We start from the raw sequence: 21,700 nt of genomic DNA, 5'->3' as shown, positions 1-21,700 counted from the left end.
ATATTTGAATGGAACTTGAGCTGACAAGACCAGTGCCATCTTAGTCATTTAGAGCTTTTCTAGCTTCTTTTGCATAGCAGACCTCAATCACTCTCCCATTTCAACTTTCCTTTCTTCTATCAATGTTTAATAAGACAATCATTAAGTGACAGGTTTTGTGCCTCTTTCTAACCTCAGAAAAGAAGCTAGAATTAAAACATCAGAATCCAACAATGGTGCCAGGCAGGGCTGTCTTGCCTCAGAAACTGCTGGCCCCCTTGGATTTTCACACACAACAATCTCTGGAGTTAACAGAGAATAGTGCAAAAAACCCCAAAAAAAACAGCTATATGTTACAACAGTGGTGTGCAGAAGGGTCTCTCTGAATGCACAACACGTTGAACCTTGAAGTGGATGGACTACAGCAGCAGAAGACCACACTGGGTTCCACTCCTGTGGTATCAAATCATGGTGCTACAGTAGCACAGCAGTTAGCTTGTGCTATTACAGTTCGGGGCTTCAGAGATCAAAATCAATCTCAGCGTCCTATGTAAAGAGTTTGTATGTCATCTCCATGGAATGTGTAGATTTCCTCTGGGTGCTCCTGTTTCCTCCTACAGTCCAAAGACGTACCCGTTAGCATGTTAATTGGCAACTGTAGATTGTTCTGTGATTAGGCTGTGGTTAAGATAGGTGGGTAGCTGGTGGCACTTGTTGAAAGGCCTATTCCATGCTGCATCTTTAAATGAAAAAATAAAATCAGTCAAAACAGGCAATTTGCATTTAGGGTGTGCATAGTGAAAGTCTTCAAAAACAAGAAACAAACCTCTACTGTGATCAAAAAGATGCCTTTATGGGGTAAATTTTAAAGGAGGAGAAAATAACTGGAATTTCGACAAAAGAGTTACAGAACATGGAAACAGGCCACTCAGCTCAACTCATCCATACAACCAAGTAGTGTACCTGAATGAGTCCTATTGTCTATACTTGGCTCATATCCCTTTAAATCGGGTGTTCCCAAATTTCTTTATACATTGGCCCCCACCATTAACTGAGGGGTCCACAGACCCTAGATTGGGAACCCCTACTTTAAATCTTTCCTATGTATTTATCTGTCTAAATGTCCTTTAAATGTTGTAATTGCACTTGCCTCTGACAGTTCATTCCACTTACTGCCCACCTTCGGTATGGAAGAAGTTGCTCTAGGGTCTCTTAAATGAAAAAGCAATCAGAAAAGGCAATCCCAGTTTCTTCTGATATCTCAAGCTCTCCAGCCCCAGCAACAGCCTTGCGCATCTCTTCTGCACCCTTTGCAGATTAATGACATCCTCCTTCTAGCTGGATGACTAGCAGTGCACATGATACTGTACCCCAGTGTATTCTCACCAATGACTTGGAAAGTTGTAACATGTCGTCCTATCTCATGTACTCAGTGTTCTGATCGATGAAAGCAAATATGCCAAATGCCTTCTTCACCATCCAATCTACACTCTCAAAGAACTATGTACTAAGACCCCAAGATCCCTCTGTTCTACAGCACTCTCCATCACCCTGTCATTTACTGGCAAGCACAGGCCAGGTTTAACTGGCCAAAGTGCCAACTTTTATATATTGTCATCATCCACTCCATTCTTTTGCCCACTTTCCTCTGTTGGTCGCATTTTAATCTTAAATAACCTTCTACGCCATACACTTTCTCAACAGTTTTGGTGTCATCCACAAACTGACTAACCATATCAACTACATTGCCAGCTACATTAATGATTTGGATTGCAGAGTGCTGTGTCAGGATTGTAACATGGGGTCTATGAACAATAAAACTGTTGATGTTCAGGTCTGGACATCTGGAGTGGTCTCAGACTTCATCCTTGCTAGGCTAATCTTTGAGCTGGAGTGCAAACTGGAGACAATGAGAGAACTGTCTGAATTGTTTGTAATAGGGATCATTCTGAATACATCAAGTCAGGTACATAATTATCGTTACCAACGACCTATGGGAACACAAATGACAAAAAGTTTGAGAATCTAGTCACTGATACTATCCAATTGTACATTTCTAACTGGAAAGATGAAGACAAAATTCATTGATAAGATAGCAGGTCTGTTAACAACATGACAGAGGCACCTGTTCAAAGAGTATTGAAAGAAAATATAAAATGAAAGATAAAGGGGTTTGAATAGAATAGGAGGTTCCCAAATATGTTAGCCCCCTTATGCCAAAATCAGCTTAGATGATTATTATGTTATGATCCAGTCATGGTTAATGATGGAACAAGTCCCCGGGGCCTGACGGAATATTCCCCAGGCTGCTCCACGAGGCAAGGGAAGAGTTTGCTGAGCCTCTGGCTAGGATCTTTATGTCCGCGTTGTCCACGGGAATGGTACGGGAGGATTGGAGGGAGGCGAATGTTGCATTCTTGTTCAAAAAAGGTAGTAGGGATAGTCCAAGTAATTATAGTCCAGTGAGCCTTACTTCTGTGGTGGGAAAGCTGTTGGAAAAGATTCTTAGAGATAGGATCTATGGGCATTTAGAGAATCATGGTCTGATCAGGGACAGTCAGCATGGCTTTGTGAAGGGCAGATCGTGCCTAACAAGCCTGATAAGAGTTCTTTGAGGAGGTGACCAGGCATATAGATGAGGGTAGTGCAGTGGATGTGATCTACATGGATTTTAGTAAAGCATTTGACAAGGTTCCACATGGTAGGCTTATTCAGAAACTCACAAGGCACGGGATCCAGGGAAGTTTGGCCAGATGGATTCAGAATTGGCTTGCCTGCAGAAGGCAGAGGGTCGTGGTGGAGGGAGTACATTCAGATTGGAGGGTTGTGACTAGTGGTGCCCCACAAGGATCTGATCTGGGACCTCTACTTTTTGTGATTTTTATTAACAACCTGGATGTGGGGGTAGAAGGGTGGGTTGGGAAGTTTGCAGACGACACAAAGGTTGGTGGTTTGTAGATAGTGTAGAGGATTGTCGAAGATTGCAGAGAGACATTGATAGGATGCAGAAGTGGGCTGAGAAGAGGCAGATGGAGTTCAACCCGGAGAAGAGTGAGGTGGTACATTTTGGAAGGACAAACTCCAAGGCAGAGTACAAAGTAAATGGCAGGATACTTGGTAGTGTGGAGGAGCAGAGGGATCTGGGGGTACATGTCCACAGATCCCTGAAAGTTGCCTCACAGATAGATAGGGCAGTTAAGAAAGTTTATGGGGTGTTAGCTTTCATAAGTTGAGGGAGAGTTTAAGAGACGCGATGTAATGTTGCAGCTCTATAAAACTCTAGTTAGGCCACACTTGGAGTACTGTGTCCAGTTCTGGTCGCCTCATTATAGGAAGGATGTGGAAGCATTGGAAAGGGTATAAAGAAGACTTACCAGGATGCTGCCTGGTTTAGAGAGTATGGATTATGATCAGAGATTAAGGGAGCTAGGGCTTTACTCTTTGGAGAGGAGGATGAGAGGAGACATGATAGAGGTGTACAAGATATTAAGAGGAATAGACAGAGTGGACAGCCAGCGCCTCTTCCCCAGGGCACCACTGCTCAGTACAAGAGGATATGGCTTTAAGGTAAGGGGAGGGAAGTTCAAGGGGGATATTAGAGGAAGGTTTTTCACTCAGAGAGTGGTTGGTGCATGGGATGCACTGCCTGAGTCAATGGTGGAGGCAGATAGACTAGTGAAGTTTAAGAGACTACTAGACAGGTATTTGGAGGAATTTAAGGTGTGGGGGTTATATGGGAGGCAGGGATTGAGGGTCGGCACAACATTGTGGGCCAAAGGACCAATAATGTGCTGTACTGTTCTATGTTCTATAAGTAAATGCAGACAAATGCAGTTTCGAAAGTACCTGAAAACTTAGAGGGTTATAGTCCCTGGATTACTACCCGATTAACATGCAAGTCATCATAGGAATATACAAATAAAGGAGATGAACACATAGCTGAAGGGAAAGAGTGGAAAGAGTGAATCCAATTTGGGGAATACTGGGACCAATTTCCATTTTAGAAGAGACCAGGGGGTTAACATAAAGACTGAAATAAGGAAAGCTTCAAACTGGTACACAAGAGGAAGGGAAATGTTAAGGCAGGAAAGATAACAGGTCTTATAAAAGAAAAAAAGTGTGTCCCTCAGAAACTGTGCCAGGAACATTAAAGGTCAAAGGAAAACTAGGAGATTATGTTTAGGGAAGATAAATTAAGAAATATTAGGGCTGAAGGGCAGGTAAGGCACAAGGCATAAAAGACCTGCCTTTACAAAGAATTAACTGAATGAACTGCAGATGCAATTTCAAGTTGGGGTATAATGTGCTAGCTATTGCTAATGCACTTTCAGAACTATGGCCAAACATCTTTATAATAATATAAGTTATTAAGTGGTATAAATAGCAAAGATCATCCTGTGTGGATGAGAGTGGGGAAGTAGGAAGGAATGACAACCTAACCATAGGATCAAACACGAGGAAATCTGCAGATGCTGGAAATTCAAACAACAACACACACAAAATGCTGGTGGAACACAGCAGGCCAGGCAGCATCTATAGGAAAAGCACTGTCAACATTTCGGGCTGAGACCCTTCATCAGGACTAACTGAAAGGAAAGATAGTGAGAGATTTGAAAGTAGTTGGGGGAGGGAGAAATGCAAAATGATAGGAGAAGACCGGAGGGGGTGGGATGAAGCTAAGAGCTGGAAAGGTGATTGGTGAAAGTGATACAGAGCTGGAGAAGGGAAAGGATCATGGGACAGAAGGCCTCAGGAGAGGGAGGGGGGGGGGGGGGGAAGAAGCACCAGAGGGAGATGGAGAACAGGCAAACAACTAAATATGTCAGGAATGGAGTAAGAAGGGGAGGAGGGGCATTAACGGAAGTTAGAGAAGTCAATGTTCATGCCATCAGGTTGGAGGCTACCCAGCCGGTATACAAGGTGTTGTTCCTCCAACCTGAGTTTGGATTCATTTTGACAATAGAGGAGGCCATGGATAGACATATCAGAATGGGAATGGGACGTGGAATTAAAATGTGTGGCCACTGGGAGATCCTGCTTTTTCTTGTGGACCGAGCGTAGGTGTTCAGCGAAACGGTCTCCCAGTCTGCGTCGGGTCTCACCAATATATAAAAGGCCACACCGGGAGCACCGGACACATTATACCACACCAGTCGACTCACAGGTGAAGTGTCACCTCACCTGGAAGGACTATCTGGGGACCTGAATGGGGGTGAGGAAAGAAGTGTAAGGGCAGGTGTAGCACTTGTTCCGCTTACAAGGATAAGTGCCAGGTGGGAGATCGGTGGGACGGGATGGGGGGGGGGGGGGGGACGAGCGGACAAGGGAGTCTCGTAGGGAGTGATCCCTGTAGAAAGCAGAAAGGGGGGGGAGAGAAAGATGTGCTTGGTAGTGGGATCCCATTGGAGGTGGCAGAAGTTAACCATAGGATTTTGGCTTAGAATGCCATTCAAGAGCGAGGGGGGAGAGAGAAGAGAAATGTAGTTGTAATTGGAAATAGCATAGTCAGGGCCTAAGAAGAGCTCTCTGTTTCCAGGGTTAAAGGTTCCAATAGCTGTGATGCCTTTCTGATGCCCTGGTTCTGGACATTTCATCTGGTCTGTCGAGGAAACTGGAATGGGAGAAAAAAGCCACAGTTGTCATGGTCCATGAAGGTACTAATGATATACAAAACAAGGAAGTAAGTTCTGTCAAAGGAATATAACCAGCTAGGAATTAAAAAGAACCAAAAAAAAGGTAATAATCTCTGGATTGCTACCTGAGCCACACACTAATTAACATACAGTCAACAAGACTAAAGAGGCAAACAGGGGAGAAGTAGGTTTGAATTCATAGGACACTAGTTCTGTAAATGAAGAAAGAGGAACTGTTCCAGTGGGACAAGCTCCATCTAAAAATCACACCAGAACATGAGACCCATCAGTAGGGCTGTAGACAGGGCTTTAAATTCAACACTAGTGGGGTGTGTTTAACAGCATGAAAAATTGAGAAGTTTAAGATAACACAACACAACACAAGAGGGGTTATTAAAGTTTCCAGATTAAAAAGTAGAACAGAGAGTTTTCAAAGGGTTAAGAATCTCACTTTAGGCAACAATCAGAGCATTTAATCAGAGTATTGAGTATAGGAGTTGGGGTGTAATGTTAAAATTGTACAAGGCATTGGTGAGGCCAAATTTGGAGTATTGTGTACAGCCTGGTCACCGAATTAAGGAAAGATGTCAACAAAATAGAGAGAGTACAGAGAAGATTTTTTAGAATGTTACCTGGGTTTCAGCACCTAAGTTAGAGAGAAAAGTTGAACAAGTTAGGTCTTTATTCTTTGGAGCATAGAAGGTTGAGGGGGGACTTGATAGAAGTATTTAAAATTATGAAGGGATAGATAGAGTTGATGTGGATAGGCTTTTTCCATTGAGAGTAGGGGAGATTCAAACAAAAGGACGAGAGTTAAGGAGAGTTAAAGTTTAGAGGTAACACGAGGGGGAAGTTCTTTACTCAGAGAGTGGTAGCTGTGTGAAATGAGCTTCCCGTAGAAGTGGTAGAGGCAGGTTCGATATTGTCATTTAAAGTAAAATTGAAAAGGTATATGGACAGGAAAGGAATGGAGGTTTATGGGCTGAGTGCAGGTCAGTGGGACTAGGTGAGAGTAAGCATTCGGCACATACTAGAAGGGCCGAGATGGCCTGTTTCCGTGCTGTAATTGTTATATGGTTATATAACAAGGGAACAATTAGAGTGGAGAAGCACAAAAAGGACTGACATATTGTATTTGAATGCACGCAGTATATGTATCAAGTTAAATGAGTTTACAGCATAGATCTAAGTTGATGGGTATGATGTCATTGGCATCATAGGAGACATAGCCTCAAGACGACCAGAGTTGGTAGCTAAGTATTCAATAGAAAAGACGGGCAAATGGGAAGAGGTGGCCCCGTTGGTAAAAAAAATGAAATTAAACGAATAGCAAGGAGTGAGATAAGATGAGAAGATGTAACTGCAAAGGATCAGAGGGGAGATCACCTGAATAAAGAAGCATCCTTTAAAATTGAGATGAAGGGCAATTTCTTTAACCAAAGGGTGTTGAATCTGTGGAATATGTATAGAGGTCTTGGAGGCCAAGTCACTGGATGTATTTAAAGCAGAGATAGATAGGTTCTGGATGAGTGGGGTGGGGGGGGGGGGGGATTAAGAGTTACAGGGAAAAAGGTGGAGAATGACATTGAAAGAAAAAAATCAGTCATGATTGAATGATGAAGCAGAATAATTCTGCTCCTATATCAAATCTCATATTCAATTTAGTAATAAATGTTAAACTAGATTTAGTTAAGAACAATAATTTGTGTACACATTTTATTTAAAGGCAATCAAAGTATGAAGAGTTTAATATTCTGTCAGAAAGGGAGAATAATGTAACAGTTAAGGATATAGATAAGGTTGACATCAGCAAAGTGAAAATAAATATTCTTTAAGTAAATTGGGGTAAATGACAATCTAATGAACATTTATAAAATAAGTTATACCGATTATACCAGCAAGAGAGTGGGACAAGATATAGGCTTATCAAAATAGTTTTGTTAGATAAAGTGATAAGTAAATTATATTTACTGGTCTCTGACCCTTCCATGAATTTAAGAACTGTATCTAATCAATTCAAGAAAAACAAAGGGTGATAGAACCTTGGACGCCTTTCTGCAAACAGCAAGTGTCACATGGTCAATTGTTAACTTGAATCTTGGACTGACAGATATTTATAAGTAAATTATAAGAGATATGCAGACTTGTTTAGAAACAAAACACCAAAATCAAATATCTAGTTTGAGAGGAATGCAGCAACACAGATATAAACTCAGCTCAACAGACAACAGACAGTAGGTGCAGGAGTGGGCCATTCGGCCCTTCTAGCCAGCACCACCATTCACTGTGATCATGGCTGATCATACACAATCAGTACCCCGTTCCTGCCCTCTCCCCATATCCCTTGACCCCGCTATCTATAAGACCTTTATCTAACTCTCACTTGAATGCATCCAGAGACTTGGCCTCCACTGCCTTCTGGGGCAGAGCATTCCACATATCCATCACTCTCTGGGTGAAAAAGTTTTTCCGCATCTCTGTTCTAAATGGCCTACCCCTTATTCTTAAACTGTGGCCTCTAGGAACATGCTTCCTGCCTCCAGTGTGTCCAATCCCTTAATAATCTTATATATTTCAATCAGATCCCCTCTCATCCTTCTAAATTCCAGTGTATACAAGCCCAGTCGCTCCAATCTGTCAACATATGACAGTCCCGCCATTCCGGGAATTAACCTTGTGAACCTACGCTGCACTCTCTCAATAGCAAGAATGTCCTTCCTCAAATTTGGAGACCAAAACTGCACACAATACTCCAGTTGGGGTCTCACCAGGGCCCTGTACAGCTGCAGAAGGACCTCTTTACTCCTATACTCAATTCCTCATGTTATAAAAGCCAGCATGCCATTAGCTTTCTTCACTGCCTGCTGTACCTGCATGCTTGCTTTCATTGACTGATGTACAAGAACACCTAGGTCTCGTTGTACTTCCCCTTTTCCCAACTTGACTCCATTTAGATAGTAATCTGCCTTCCTGTTCTTGCCACCAAAGTGGATAACCTCTCATTTATCCACATTAAACTGCATCTGCCATTCATTTGCCCACTCACCCAACCTGTCCAAGTCACCCTGCATTCTCACAACATCCTCTTGACGTTTCACACTGCCACCCAGCTTTGTGTCATCAGCAAATTTGCTAATGTTACTTTTAATCCCTTCATCTAAATTATTAATGTATATTGTAAACAGCTGCGGTTCCAGTACCGAACCTTGCGGTACCCCACTGGTCACAGCCTGCCATTCCGAAAGGGACCCGTTAATCGCTACTCTTTGTTTCCTGTCAGTCAGCCAATTTTCAATCCATGGAGTTGGACCAAAAAGGCTGAAAGGAGCAAAATCCATTTCTCAACACTGAAGGTTCAGTAATGTAATTAGGAGACTGAATGCTGCTATAGACAGCAAACAATACTGACTTTTTTAAAATATCCTAAACAGTTAGGAAAGGAAGTATATAAATTGCAATAGTTTACAATAAGTTGCACCTGAAAAAATATAGAATGGAAAAATGTGAGAAGGGATTGAAAATATCTATGTCAGTGGTTCCCAAAGTGGGCAGTATCATCACCCTGGGACTGGTAGGAGTTTCTAAAGGGTGGGGAGAATAAAGTAGGGAGACAGTGGGGTGCACTTACTAGCAAGAGGGGCAGCTGAGGGATTACCGGCTTAATGTAAGAAACAAAGTAATTATTAAAAGTATTTGATCATCAGTGCCTCATAACTGATTACAATTATCACCTAATCACCTCATGTCCTGCTAACACACGCTCTCTTAGACTTTGCTCGAAGCGTGTTATAGTTGTTGAAGAAGTGTGACATTTCTGTACTTGGCATTATCATGAGAAATTGGGACTAAAGAAATTGTGTTATTATTGGGCCTGGCCCATGCATTATTGCCATTCACTACTGTAGTACAGCGTTAGCTACTATGATTCCCAAACCCTAATCACGCAGGCAGACAATTCCGGTGAATTATGGTGTGTCACTCAATAGGGTAAAGTTCAGAATCTGCCCTTTTGAATGGTCTTGACCACATTTCTCTAGCCTACAGCCCAACAGAGATATCGCTGCCCACTTCATGTACTTTCAGGCAGACAGTCAGGTTTTGCCTGAGCTATTATGATGTTATTACTTTCCCCTTTATTGACAGCAACTTGAGGACTTAAACAGTAGGCACATATTAATCCTATATTAATATAGGATTATTAATCGGGTTATTAATCCGCAATAAAAATGGCAGAGGCAGACTAAATGAAATAGAAGTGTGAAATATAGTGTGGAATATCTGAAATATGGATTTATATCAGCACTCAGCAACCAACAATAGCCAATGTGTCTGTTGTGTGAAAGTTTTTCAAATGAGGCTATGAAACCATCCAGGCTCCTTGAACATTTGAAGAGAATATTGATAAAGCAAGTAAAAACTTGGGTTATTTTCAGTCACTTTGCGAAAACTTTTAGAAACAGAAAACACTTCAAAACATGTTTGCCATTACTTCCTAACAAAACAGCGATGGTTTGCGTGCTTCATACAACATGCTATTGCTCACAGTATCCAAGACATCTTCAAGGAGTGGTGCTTCAGAAAGGTGACGACTATTATTAAGGACCCCATCACCCTGGGAATGCCCTTTTCTCATAGTTACCGTCAGGAAGCCTAAAGGCACACACTCTGACTCAGGAACAGCTTCTTCCTCTGTCATTCGATTCCTAAATGGACATTGAACACTCTCACTTCTTTAAAAAATTATATTATTTCTGTTTTTGTACTATTTTTAAATATACATATCCTTGCCTGCCCATCATCTCCCTCTGATGCTCCTCCTCCCTTTACTTTCTTCCCTGGCCTTCAGTCTCTTTCACCAACTTCCCAGTTCTTTACTTCATCCCACCCCCTTCAGGTTTCACCTATCACCTTGTGTTTCTCCTTCTCCTACCCCCAACTTTTAAAACTATTTTTTAGCTTTTTTTTTCTGCAGTCCTGCTGAAGGTTCTTGGCCCAAATCATCAACTATACTCTTTTCCATAGATTCTGCCTGGTCTGTTGAGTTCCTCCAGCATTTTGTGTGTGTGTTGCCTGGATTTCCAGCATCTGCAGATTTTCTCTTGTTTGTACTTACTCTAATTGATTTACTGATTTATTTTTTTCTTCTATATTATCATGCATTGCATTTTTCTGCTGTTGCTAAGTAGACAAATTTCACGACACCTACTAGTGACAATAAACCCAATTCTGATTCATTGCCAAATCTGGAAAGTTCCAGACAATTGGAGAACTGATTCTGTCAGCAGCAACAGAAAGTTTGAGTATGGCTTTGAACAAGCCACCAGATCAATAGGTGGATAGATGTAATGTTTGAGAATGAGGAAGACACATTGTCCAACAGTATTTGCTCTGCAGATGGATGAATTAACCTTGCCAGGCAACAAATCTTTGTTTTTTTGTTGTTATGTTTGCTTCATAAAAGAAGAAAGCATGGATCCAGAGTTGTTATTTACAAGTGGACTATAAACAGATAACAAGGAGGAAGTCAATATTTCTGGTTGTTGAGCAATTTTTCAAAGAGGACGTTCTACTCATCAATATTCTTGCTTTATACTTACCATTCACTGTGCCATTCTCAGACAACATCTTTTTGCAATAAACCTAAGTGATTGGGTGCATAAATCATCAAATACTGTTATCACAGCAGTAAATAAAAACAAGTCCCATGTCCTCAAATCTTGGCTACTCTGAGAGCTTTGTATTGAGAATGATGAACAATTTGATTCCTTGCTGTTACATTCAGAAGTTAGATGGTTCTCAAAAGAAAACTACTTAAGAAACCTTTATATGCTTTTTGAAACTGGGATAAAATTCTTTGAAGACTTGAATGCTTCATTCTGTAATCAACTCAAGAATATTATTAATAGCATTATTTATTTCTTGGAATTATTCACAAAGTTAAATAAAATCAATCTTCAATTGCAAAGAGATGATGTGAATCTCAAAGTCAAATCAGTCGGCTACAAATTTCTGCCCAAATTAACTCTATTCAAGTGCAACATTGGTCTCAGGGAGGCTCAGGAATTGTTGAAGTTTACAACTTCCAAGCCTCCCAGTTGAAAGAGTAAGAAAGAAGGAATACCAGATGGCAATTTTCAAGTATACTGTGCCCGCCTGGGTGAGCTGCATAAAGACAAATCAGAGATTTCAGGATCTTCTCTCGATCCTAATTTCAGATTTGGTAATAAATCAATTTCTGTACACTTGTAATGAGGAATTAACAGTAAATTTGGAGGAAGAAACAATCTCGCAACAAAATGACTGAGCTGAAGATGACATTCAAAAAAATCCTATCAAGACTTTTGGTTGTAGAAAGAAATCTCTAAATGCCATCCTGCCCTATGGAAAAAGGTCAAGATGTTCTTTACTGCCTTTCAAACATCATATTTAGTGATCATTGCTTCAGTGCAGTTACCCAACTTCTTTCAAAGCATCAAAACAGAGAATGCAAATTACTGAACATGGGATTAGGGTTTCTTTGAGTGACATTCAGCCTGATGTTGAGAAGCTGCTATTGCTGAATCAAGTCCATCCATCTCTATGAAAGCTGAAAATGCAATTAAATAATGAATAGCTGGACTACTACTATTTATGTTCTAAAATTATTGATGAAAATTGCTTTTACTGTAATTTGCAGCTTCTATTTTCTTTCACCATGCTCAGGTCAAAGTTCTTTATAGTTTTTTGTGCAATTGCTGGAAAGGGAGAGGGGGGCACTGGGGATGTGGTCTGGGAGCTCTCTAGGTCTGGGTAATCCATAGGATCCTAAAATTAAATATTAGTTAAGAACATCAGAAATATTTGAGCATCACTGGATAATGATGTCATTTGTCAATAACTTGAATCCTCTCCTCAAAACTCTCCATCTCTCTTCCTTTGGAAGTCTTTTTTGCACTAGTCTTTGGGGTATATTACCTTTGTGTTGTTATATCTCCTTGAATTTTAAATATTGTATATTATTCTTGGGGTGTGCTTTGAAACATGCTGATGGAATTATACAATTTTCTTAGAAGTCTGAATTGTATGAAAAGAAAAACCTCATTCAATTTGTTCAAAATAAATCAGAAGCAGCAATACATTTACAAATGGAGATACAGCTTCTATCCTAGTCTATATAAATTTGTTCATAATGGGACAGTTAGGTGACTGTATGCACTACTGGTTATCCATTATTAAAAAAAAGTTCAGTGTAAACATCACATTACCATATAAAGGAAAGAGCGGCAATAAGGCATGATACAAGTACTTTAGCAGCAAAAACCAGAAGGAAAGAATATATGGGAGTATTATTCCTCCCTTGTCAAGACAAAATTTCTCACATATCCAAATGTGTGATTTGCCCAAATATCATTATTTTTCCACTCCATTTCTGCAACATAACCATACCAAAAAATATCAGAATAACAATGAGATAAATTTAAACATTATTGAATTTTCACTGCTCAGGAAGAAAGCAAGAATAACACAAGAAATACCCTACCTGAAGACTGAATATTAAATATCCACTAACATTTTGTTCAGCAATGACATCTTCCATTGTGCGCAAAGTTGTTCCTAAATAAGAATTCAATAGCTGGGTAGGGAGCAGTCCAACTGAAGATGCAACAAGGTAATTTGGAAGAGACAAATTGGTAATCTGTAGGATTATAAAACTAAATATTAGTTAAGAATATCAGAATTTATGTCATCAGTTACATCAATATTTGTAAAAGCATTGAAATAAGAGCCAGAGTAACCCATATGGACTTTCAGATAATAGCTGATCATATTTTAGCTTCAATTCCATTTCCCTGCACATTCCCCACAGACTTTACTATATTAAAAAATGTCTCAGCCTCAAATATATTCAACGATTCACTCTCCATACATTCTGGGTTAGAGAATTCCAAATATTCCCAACCTTTAGGAAAAGTTCCTCATCTCTATCTTAAATCTGAAGCTACAGTCCCCCACTTCTGGATGACTCAGCTGGGGGTCATGCTCTCTGAGCATCCAGATTGTCAATCACCGTCTTATACGATCCCTTCAACTCAATCTTGGGAATCTTCTGCGAACTGCCTTCAAAATCACAAACTGCTGGTCCATTTGTCAATATGTATAAAAATAAACAGAAGTCGAATTCAGGAAATATTCAGAATCAACATACTTTTTCAGGGAGACTTCACTCTACAACTTTAATTATCTAAAATGTTGACAAACCTCAATATTGTGGAGAGTATATTGACCGGTTACATCACGGCCCAGTATGGAAACACTAATGCCCTTAAATGGAAATGCCTGCAATAAGTAGAGCATTTGGCCCATACTATCACAGGTAAAGCCCTCCCCACCAAGTGAGCATATCTACACTAAGCACTGTCACAGGAAAGCAGCATCTATCGTCAAGGACCACCATCACCCAGGCCATGCTCTCTTCTGCAGTCAAGCAGGTGGGACAGGAGCCTTAGGACCTACACCAGCAGGTTCAGGAACAGTCATTATCCCTCAACCATCAGGCTCTTGAACCAAAGGGGATAACTTCACTCGTTCCATCACTGAACTATTCCCACAACCTATGGACTCACTTTCAAGAATTCATCTCCTGTTCGATATTTATTGCTTATTTATTTATTACCATTCTTATTATTTCATTTTTTCTTTCTTGTTGTATTTGCACAGTTGTTTGCCATCCAATTGGGTATAGTCTTTCATTGATTTGATGGTGGTTGTTGTATTTAGTATGAATGTCTGCAAGAAAATGAATCTCAAGGTTGTATATGGTGACATATGTGTACTTAGAAAATACATTTACATTGAACTACAATTAAATCAATACCATGTGTTAATCCAGCAAAGCTTTCTTAAGTAAACAAAACAGTTCCACAACCAAAGCAATCCAAACAGCACTCATTGTCAAAACTTCAAAACTAAACTCTCAAGAGGCAGTTGTACAACTTCTTCCTGGATTAAGATTAATCCCAGGTTGGATGGCTAGAATATTAACAATGCAAGAAATATTTAAGCTACACATTACATTCGGAATAGGTTCAATAACAGAAATTAAGAATTCTACTGTTAAATGTTTTTTCAGTGAATTCTGCAAAGTTACATATAATCCAGAACCAAAATCAGATGACCCATTTCTAATTATAACCAGTTACCAGAGTACACACATTAAATAGCATGTGGCTATTCATTTTAAGTAATAGGCAAGAACAGCATTGTGGTGAACTATGTGCCTGTCGGGACACGCCCCTGCTGACTGCTCCTGTGGCTCCTCCCACAGGCCCCTGTATAAAGGAGACCTGCGGCCTGAAGATCGGCCTCAGTCTCCAGGACCTTGTATGATAGACACTCACTCCTGGTTCCTTCTTCCAGTCAATAAAAGCCGATATCTCGCCTACGTCTCAGTGTGAGTTATTGATGGTGCATCAATTTTATTGACTGGAAGTTTTAAAACATGGAACCCGTTTTGCGTCCGGACCGGTTGGATTTGGACCCTCAAGACCCTGACACAGCTCTCGCTTTTGAACACTGGCTTGCATGCTTCCAATCGTACTTGGCGGAGCTTCGTGCGACTGAACCCGCCGTTATGCACAGACTCCTACTCTCGAGGGTCTCCTCCAAAGTTTACTCCTTTATCCGGGACCTGCCGACCTACGAAGGGGCACTGGACGCCCTCAAACGACAGTACCTGCGGCCGGTGAACACCGTCTACGCAAGACATCGCTTAGCTACCCGGCAACAGCGGCCTGGCGAATCGTGCGCTGAGTTTCTCCGAGCACTACAGACACTCGTCCGACCTTGCGACTGCAAGACGCTCACGGCAGAACAGCATGCGGAGCTGCTGGTGCGAGACGCCTTTGTGACGGGACTGAGGTCAGTGTACATGCGCCAGCGGCTGCTGGAGAACTCGGATCTTACCTTAAGCTCGGCGATAGAGAAGGCCAACGCTCTAGAAGCTGCTTTGCATAACGCCGACGCTGTCCAGTCGCGCGATTCCCCGCCGGTTTCGTGGACGCCTCAGACCCCGCCACCGCCGGCTCCCAGGAGCGAATTCGCCAACGCCGCCGCCAGTCGCGATTCCACGAGCTCCCCGACCCAGACCACGGCGGTGGCCCGTAAGAAACTCGTGCTTTGTTATTTCTGTGGCCAAAAGAAACATCCTCGACAACGCTGTCCAGCGCGAGAAGCGACCTGCTCCAGATGCGGAAAGCGGGGCCACTTCGCCAAGGTCTGTAAGTCTCAACCTCGAGCGGAGTGCAGCGCTGCGGGTGAAACGTGGGGGCCGCCATCTTGCATGCCGGGATGTGGGCGGCCATCTTTGTCGACGTCAGCACGCCCCGCCCCCGATCCTCGGATGCTGACCGGGTACCCCGGATGTGAGCGGCCATCTTTGTCGGCGTCAGCATGCCCCGCCCCCGACCCTCCGATGCTGACCGGGTACCCCGACGGCGATCCAACTCTGGCCACTGTGACTCTCGACCAAAGCGCCCCACACCAGCTTGCAAGATCCATGATGGACATCCAGGTGGAGGGGCATTGGACTGGATGCCTGTTTGACACGGGCAGCACTGGGAGTTTTATTCACCCGGACACAGTGCAACGCTGCGGACTTGCAACGTGGCCGGTCAGTCGGAGGTTCCATTTGGCCTCTGGGTCGCAGTGCGCAGACATCCGGGTGGGTTGTGTAGCGACTTTGGTGGTGCAAGGCACAGTATATCGGGACTTTGAACTGCTGGTCATGCCTAATCTGTGTGCACCTGTGCTATTGGGGCTGGACTTCCAGAGCCATCTCGAAAGTGTGACTATGGTATACGACGGGCCCCTCCCACCACTCACTGTCAAGAATCCTCAGTTTTGTGGGACTTCTTCACATACCCCGCTACTGACCACACACACACACGGACACACACATCCCATCCAGAACCAGGCCAACAGCTGCGCTACCGACACTTGCAGCCTCTCCACTCTCAAGATCCCTCCCCCACCGCTGTTCGCCAACCTGACCCCCGACTGTAAACCTGTGGCAACCAAAAGCAGGAGGTACAGCGCGGGGGACCGGGCCTTCATTCAGTCGGAGGTGCAGCGGCTGCTCAGGGAGGGGATCATTGAGCCGAGCACAAGCCCTTGGAGGGCCCAGGTGGTTGTTGTTCGGACTGGGCAGAAAAATAGGATGGTGGTGGACTATAGTCAAACCATCAATAGGTTTACGCAGCTTGACGCATACCCCCTACCCCGCATCGCGGATATGGTCAACCAGATTGCTCAGTATAAGGTGTACTCGACAATAGATCTGAAATCCGCTTATCACCAGCTCCCCATCTGCCCAGAGGACCGCCCCTACACCGCCTTCGAGGCGGGCGGCCGGCTCTATCACTTCCTGCGCGTCCCTTTCGGTGTCACTAATGGTGTCTCTGTCTTCCAGAGGGAAATGGACCGGATGGTGGACCAGTACCAACTGCAGGCCACATTTCCCTATCTGGATAACATCACCATCTGTGGTCATGACAGGCCAGATCACGACGCCAACCTCCAATGGTTTCTCCAAGTGGCCGCAGCTCTGAACCTTACTTATAGCAGGGACAAGTGTGTTTTTGGTACCACCCGCCTTGCTATACTTGGGTATGTCGTGGAAAACGGGGTTATTGGGCCTGATCCCGAACGTATGCGCCCCCTGTTAGAGCTCCCTCTTCCCACCACTCTCAAGGCCCTCAGACGGTGCCTGGGGTTTTTTCCTATTACGCCCAATGGGTCCCCCATTACGCAGACAAGGCTCGCCCCCTGGTCAAGTCTACCTCGTTTCCCCTCTCTGCTGAGGCCTGCGCGGCCTTCAACTGCATTAAAGCGGACATTGCCAAAGCTACGATGCATGCAGTGGACGAGACCGCTCCCTTCCAAGTGGAGTGTGATGCCTCCGATTTCGCTCTGGCTGCTACCCTTAATCAGGAAGGCAGACCAGTAGCATTCTTTTCTCGCACCCTCCAAGGCTCTGAAATTCGGCACTCCGCGGTGGAGAAAGAAGCCCAGGCCATAGTGGAGGCTGTTAGGCACTGGAGGCACTATCTTGCTGGCAAAAGATTCACTGTGCTGACCGACCAGCGCTCGGTTGCGTTCCTGTTCAGCAACCAACAGCGGGGCAAGATCAAAAATGATAAGATTTTGCGGTGGAGGATAGAACTCTCCACCTACACCTATGATATCCTGTACCGGCCTGGCAGACTCAATGAGCCCCCTGATGCCCTATCCCGGGGAACATGTGCTAGCACACAGCTCGACCAGCTGTACGCCCTTCATGCACAACTTTGCCATCCGGGGGTCACCCGATTTTACCATTTTGTGAAAGCTCGGAACCTGCCGTACTCCCTGGAGGACATCAGGACGATGACCAGGGACTGCCAAATTTGTGCCGAGTGCAAACCGCACTTCTACTGTCCTGACACGGCACAACTTGTCAAGGCCACCCGCCCTTTTGAACGCCTGAGTGTTGACTTTAAGGGCCCCCTTCCCTCCACTGACCGCAATGTCTATTTTCTCAGTGTTATTGACGAGTTCTCACGGTTCCCCTTTGCCATCCCCTGCCCCGACACCACTGCCACGTCCGTCATAAAAGCCCTGCGCCAGCTCTTCACTCTGTTCGGGTATCCCTGCTATATCCACAGTGATAGAGGGTCCTCCTTTATGAGTGAGGAGCTGCGCCAGTACTTGCTAGCTAGGGGCATTGCTACCAGTCGGACCACGAGTTATAATCCCCGGGGTAATGGCCAGGTAGAGCGGGAGAATGCCACAGTGTGGAAGGCCACACTTTTAGCCCTTAAGTCCAAAGGGTTGCCGGTCTCTCGATGGCAGGAGGTCCTCCCTGAGGCACTGCACTCTATCCGCTCTCTGTTATGTACGTCCACCAATGCCACCCCTCACGAACGCCTATTCTCTTTTCCCAGGAAGTCTGTCACTGGGACCACCCTACCAGTTTGGCTGACGTCCCCGGGGCCAGTGCTGCTCCGGAAACATGTGAGGAGCAATAAATACTCCCCGCTGGTGGAGAGGGTTCACCTTCTCCATGCGAACCCCCAGTATGCTTACGTGGTCTTACCTGATGGGCGGGAGGACACGGTCTCCATCCGCGACCTGGCACCCGCAGGTGCAGCAGACCACTACCCTGAAGGCTCTCCGGTAACTGTGAACCCTGCACCAGAGGTGACACCGTACTCACCAGGCCCTACACAGACTCCTCACGACACTTGTATACCGGGCGTTTCGTACGCATTTATACCAGGCGCCTCGCACATGCATGAGGGATCACCGGCGCCTAGTGGGCAAGAACACGCGCAACCCCCGTCCCCTGTGCAATCGCCAATGTTGCCGGCACCTATGCGGTCACAGCCGGTGCTACGTAGATCGCAGCGACAGATTCGACCGCCTGATCGGCTTGACTTGTAAGAACCTTCGCTACATGAGGACTTTTTCAAACGAAGGGGGGGTGAATGTGGTGAACTATGTGCCTGTCGGGACACGCCCCTGCTGACTGCTCCTGTGGCTCCTCCCACAGGCCCCTGTATAAAGGAGACCTGCGGCCTGAAGATCGGCCTCAGTCTCCAGGACCTTGTATGATAGACACTCACTCCTGGTTCCTTCTTCCAGTCAATAAAAGCCGATATCTCGCCTACGTCTCAGTGTGAGTTATTGATGGTGCATCAAGCATACAATTCATGTAACCATGAATATTTATCATGAAATATTCCATTTTTGCAACTGATTGAAACATAGTGACTTTTGCAAATGTTTTTAGGCTCAATGAATAACACTACAAGAATGAAAAACAGTATTTATGCATCCAGACCTGTATGTACAGTAGAACATTCCATTGAAAGGTGTTCCAACCAGGCAGTTATTAATCACTTTAAAGCCCTGCCTAAGTGACACTTTATAAAGCATTTGGTGCACCTTCAACGTGCACACAAAAAGGCAGCAAGGGGTAGGCAATTAAATGCTGCTCAGCCTGCAAACCCACAATGCACATTGAGTTGCTATTCTATCATTTTTATTTCAGACTAACTGTTATACCAGGGTTATTATGCTGACAGTCATAATGTTTGCATTTATGTCCATGCCATCAGGTTTCATAAGACTCCTTGTAAAAGGAAATAAAATCCAAGTCAAGTCTTAAATCGAGGATTGCTGGGCGCCGCAGCTCAAAGAGCCGGTAAGGATTATTCTGCACTGCATCTCAATAAATAAAGACCATAGTACATAGGCAAATTAGGCCATACAGCCCACCATGCTATGTTATCATGGCCAATTTATTATCCTTCTCCACCCCATTCTCCTCTCTCCCTATAACCCTTGATATCCTGATTAATCAAAAACTTATCAACCTCTGCCTAAAATATACCAAATGATTCATCTTAAGTAGCAGTCTGTGATTCACCACGCTCTCACTACAGAGATACCTCATGTCTATTTTAAATGGATGTCCCTCTATTCTGAGACTGTGCCCTCTGGTCCTAGACTCCTCCACGATAGGGAACATCCTTTCCGAATCCACTCTCTTTTTCAAGGCCTTTCAATATTCAATCGGTATCAATGAGCTCCCCACCCCCTTTCTTCTAAACTCCAGCGAGTACAGGCCCAGAGCCACCAAATGTTCCTTGTATGTCAACTCTTTCATTCCCAGGATCATTCTCATGAACCATCTCTGGACCTTCTCCAATGCCAGCTCATCTTTTCTTAGATAAGAGGCCAAAAACTGCTTATAATATTCCAAGTGCGGTCTGAACAATGCCTTATAAAGTCTCTAGCATTACATCTTTGCTTTTATATTCCAGTCTTGAATATTCGGAATACTGCAGACATTGTCCACTGTGAAGACTAATGCACAATACATATTCAGTTCCTCTGCCATCCCTGCATCTCTCATTACAATATATCCAGCGTCATTTTCTATTGGTCCTATATCTACCCTCAACTCTCTTTTACCCTCTATATACTTAAAAAAGCTTTTGGTATTTTCTTTGATATTAGTCACCAGCTTCCTTCATAATTCATCTTTTCCTTTCTAATGTCCTTCTTAGTTTCCTTCTGAAATTTTTTTTAAAACTCCCCAATTTTCTATCTTCCCATTAACTCTGGCTTCCTTGTATGCCCTCTCTTTTGCTCTTAATTTGGCTTTGACTTGTCAACCATGGTAGTGTCCTGCTTCCATTTGGAAATTTCTTCTTACTTGGAATATACGTCCTGCACTTCCCTCATTTTTCACAGAAACTCCAGTTATTGCTACTCTGCTGTGTTTTCTGCTAGTGTCTCTTTCCAGTCAACTTCGGTGAGTTCCCCTCTCATGCCATTGTAATTTCCTTTATTCCACTGAAATAGTGACACATTGGATTTTATTTGTTCCCCTCTCAAATTTCAAAGTAAACTTAATCATATTGAGATCACTGCTCCCCAAGGGTTCCCCAAGCGACAGCATTTTGCTCCCAAAACTCCAGCAGTTTCAAAGCAACTGTATTGGCCGACATGTTCAATAACCCTAGAACCCTGGAATAACCTAAAACACTGGGGTTACCAATGTAGGTTTTCATACATAAAACAGCAGAGGCATTTTATGTTTCAAAAAAAGCACAGAAACTCATTTTCTGAACCCCCAAAACTAAACACAAAACACACTAAAACTCTTTATGTAATTATGTCATGTCAGACCAGCTCTTAAAGTGAACCCCAACTACATGTCGGCGGATGTGAATTATGTACACGTCCACAAATTAAGTTACCCTACACAATTGCAGAACCTAGCGATTCTTGAAAGATCATTACTGATGGTTTCGAAATCTCTTCAATGCAGAAAAAACAAATTGCGCAAATGGCAAAAGCATGCCAAAAACAGAATATAAAACATCAAACCACAGAGTCAATGACATTCTGGGAATGCTCAGGCAAGTTCACTTTAGCTCTGTGTCATTCATCCACTACAGCCTGCACAGCCAAAGTGAGTAAACAAAAGAGTAACAAAAAACACAACATGAATTACAGAGTCCAATCCACAAACCATATCAATTTTAAACTTTGCCCAAGGC

General features: G+C 43.5%; 2 protein-coding genes across 5 annotated transcripts in view; one reads left to right on the top strand and one right to left on the bottom strand.

Annotated features, from left to right (window-relative positions):
- The window catches only part of tmem64 (transmembrane protein 64), a 79,188-nt gene that overhangs the window by 23,318 nt on the left and 34,170 nt on the right, over positions 1–21,700 (bottom strand). For 2 of the 4 annotated variants that reach the window (XM_059978820.1, XM_059978827.1), the window contains exons 2-3: positions 13,132–13,287; positions 613–718 (exon numbers count right to left, since the gene is read on the bottom strand). The exons of 1 other annotated variant lie outside the window; for it this stretch is intronic. In XM_059978820.1, coding sequence (XP_059834803.1) covers positions 653–718; positions 13,132–13,287 — 222 coding nt within the window. In that variant the 3' untranslated portion in view covers positions 613–652. The remainder of the gene's footprint in view (positions 1–612; positions 719–13,131; positions 13,288–21,700) is intronic. One more of the 4 variants, XM_059978813.1, reaches the window with a different exon arrangement.
- On the top strand, positions 16,317–19,176 carry LOC132380626 (uncharacterized). Its single transcript, XM_059949603.1, has 2 exons — positions 16,317–17,230; positions 17,341–19,176. Exons 1-2 carry the CDS (start codon positions 16,375–16,377, stop codon positions 19,068–19,070), a joined length of 2,586 nt encoding a protein of 861 aa, XP_059805586.1. The 5' UTR covers positions 16,317–16,374; the 3' UTR covers positions 19,071–19,176.

This window comes from Hypanus sabinus, chromosome 1 (genome assembly GCF_030144855.1).
Source record: "Hypanus sabinus isolate sHypSab1 chromosome 1, sHypSab1.hap1, whole genome shotgun sequence".
Lineage (NCBI taxonomy): Eukaryota > Metazoa > Chordata > Chondrichthyes > Myliobatiformes > Dasyatidae > Hypanus > Hypanus sabinus.
The sequence above is the reverse complement of the archived record's forward strand: the minus strand, read 5'-3'. Positions and strand labels throughout refer to the sequence as shown.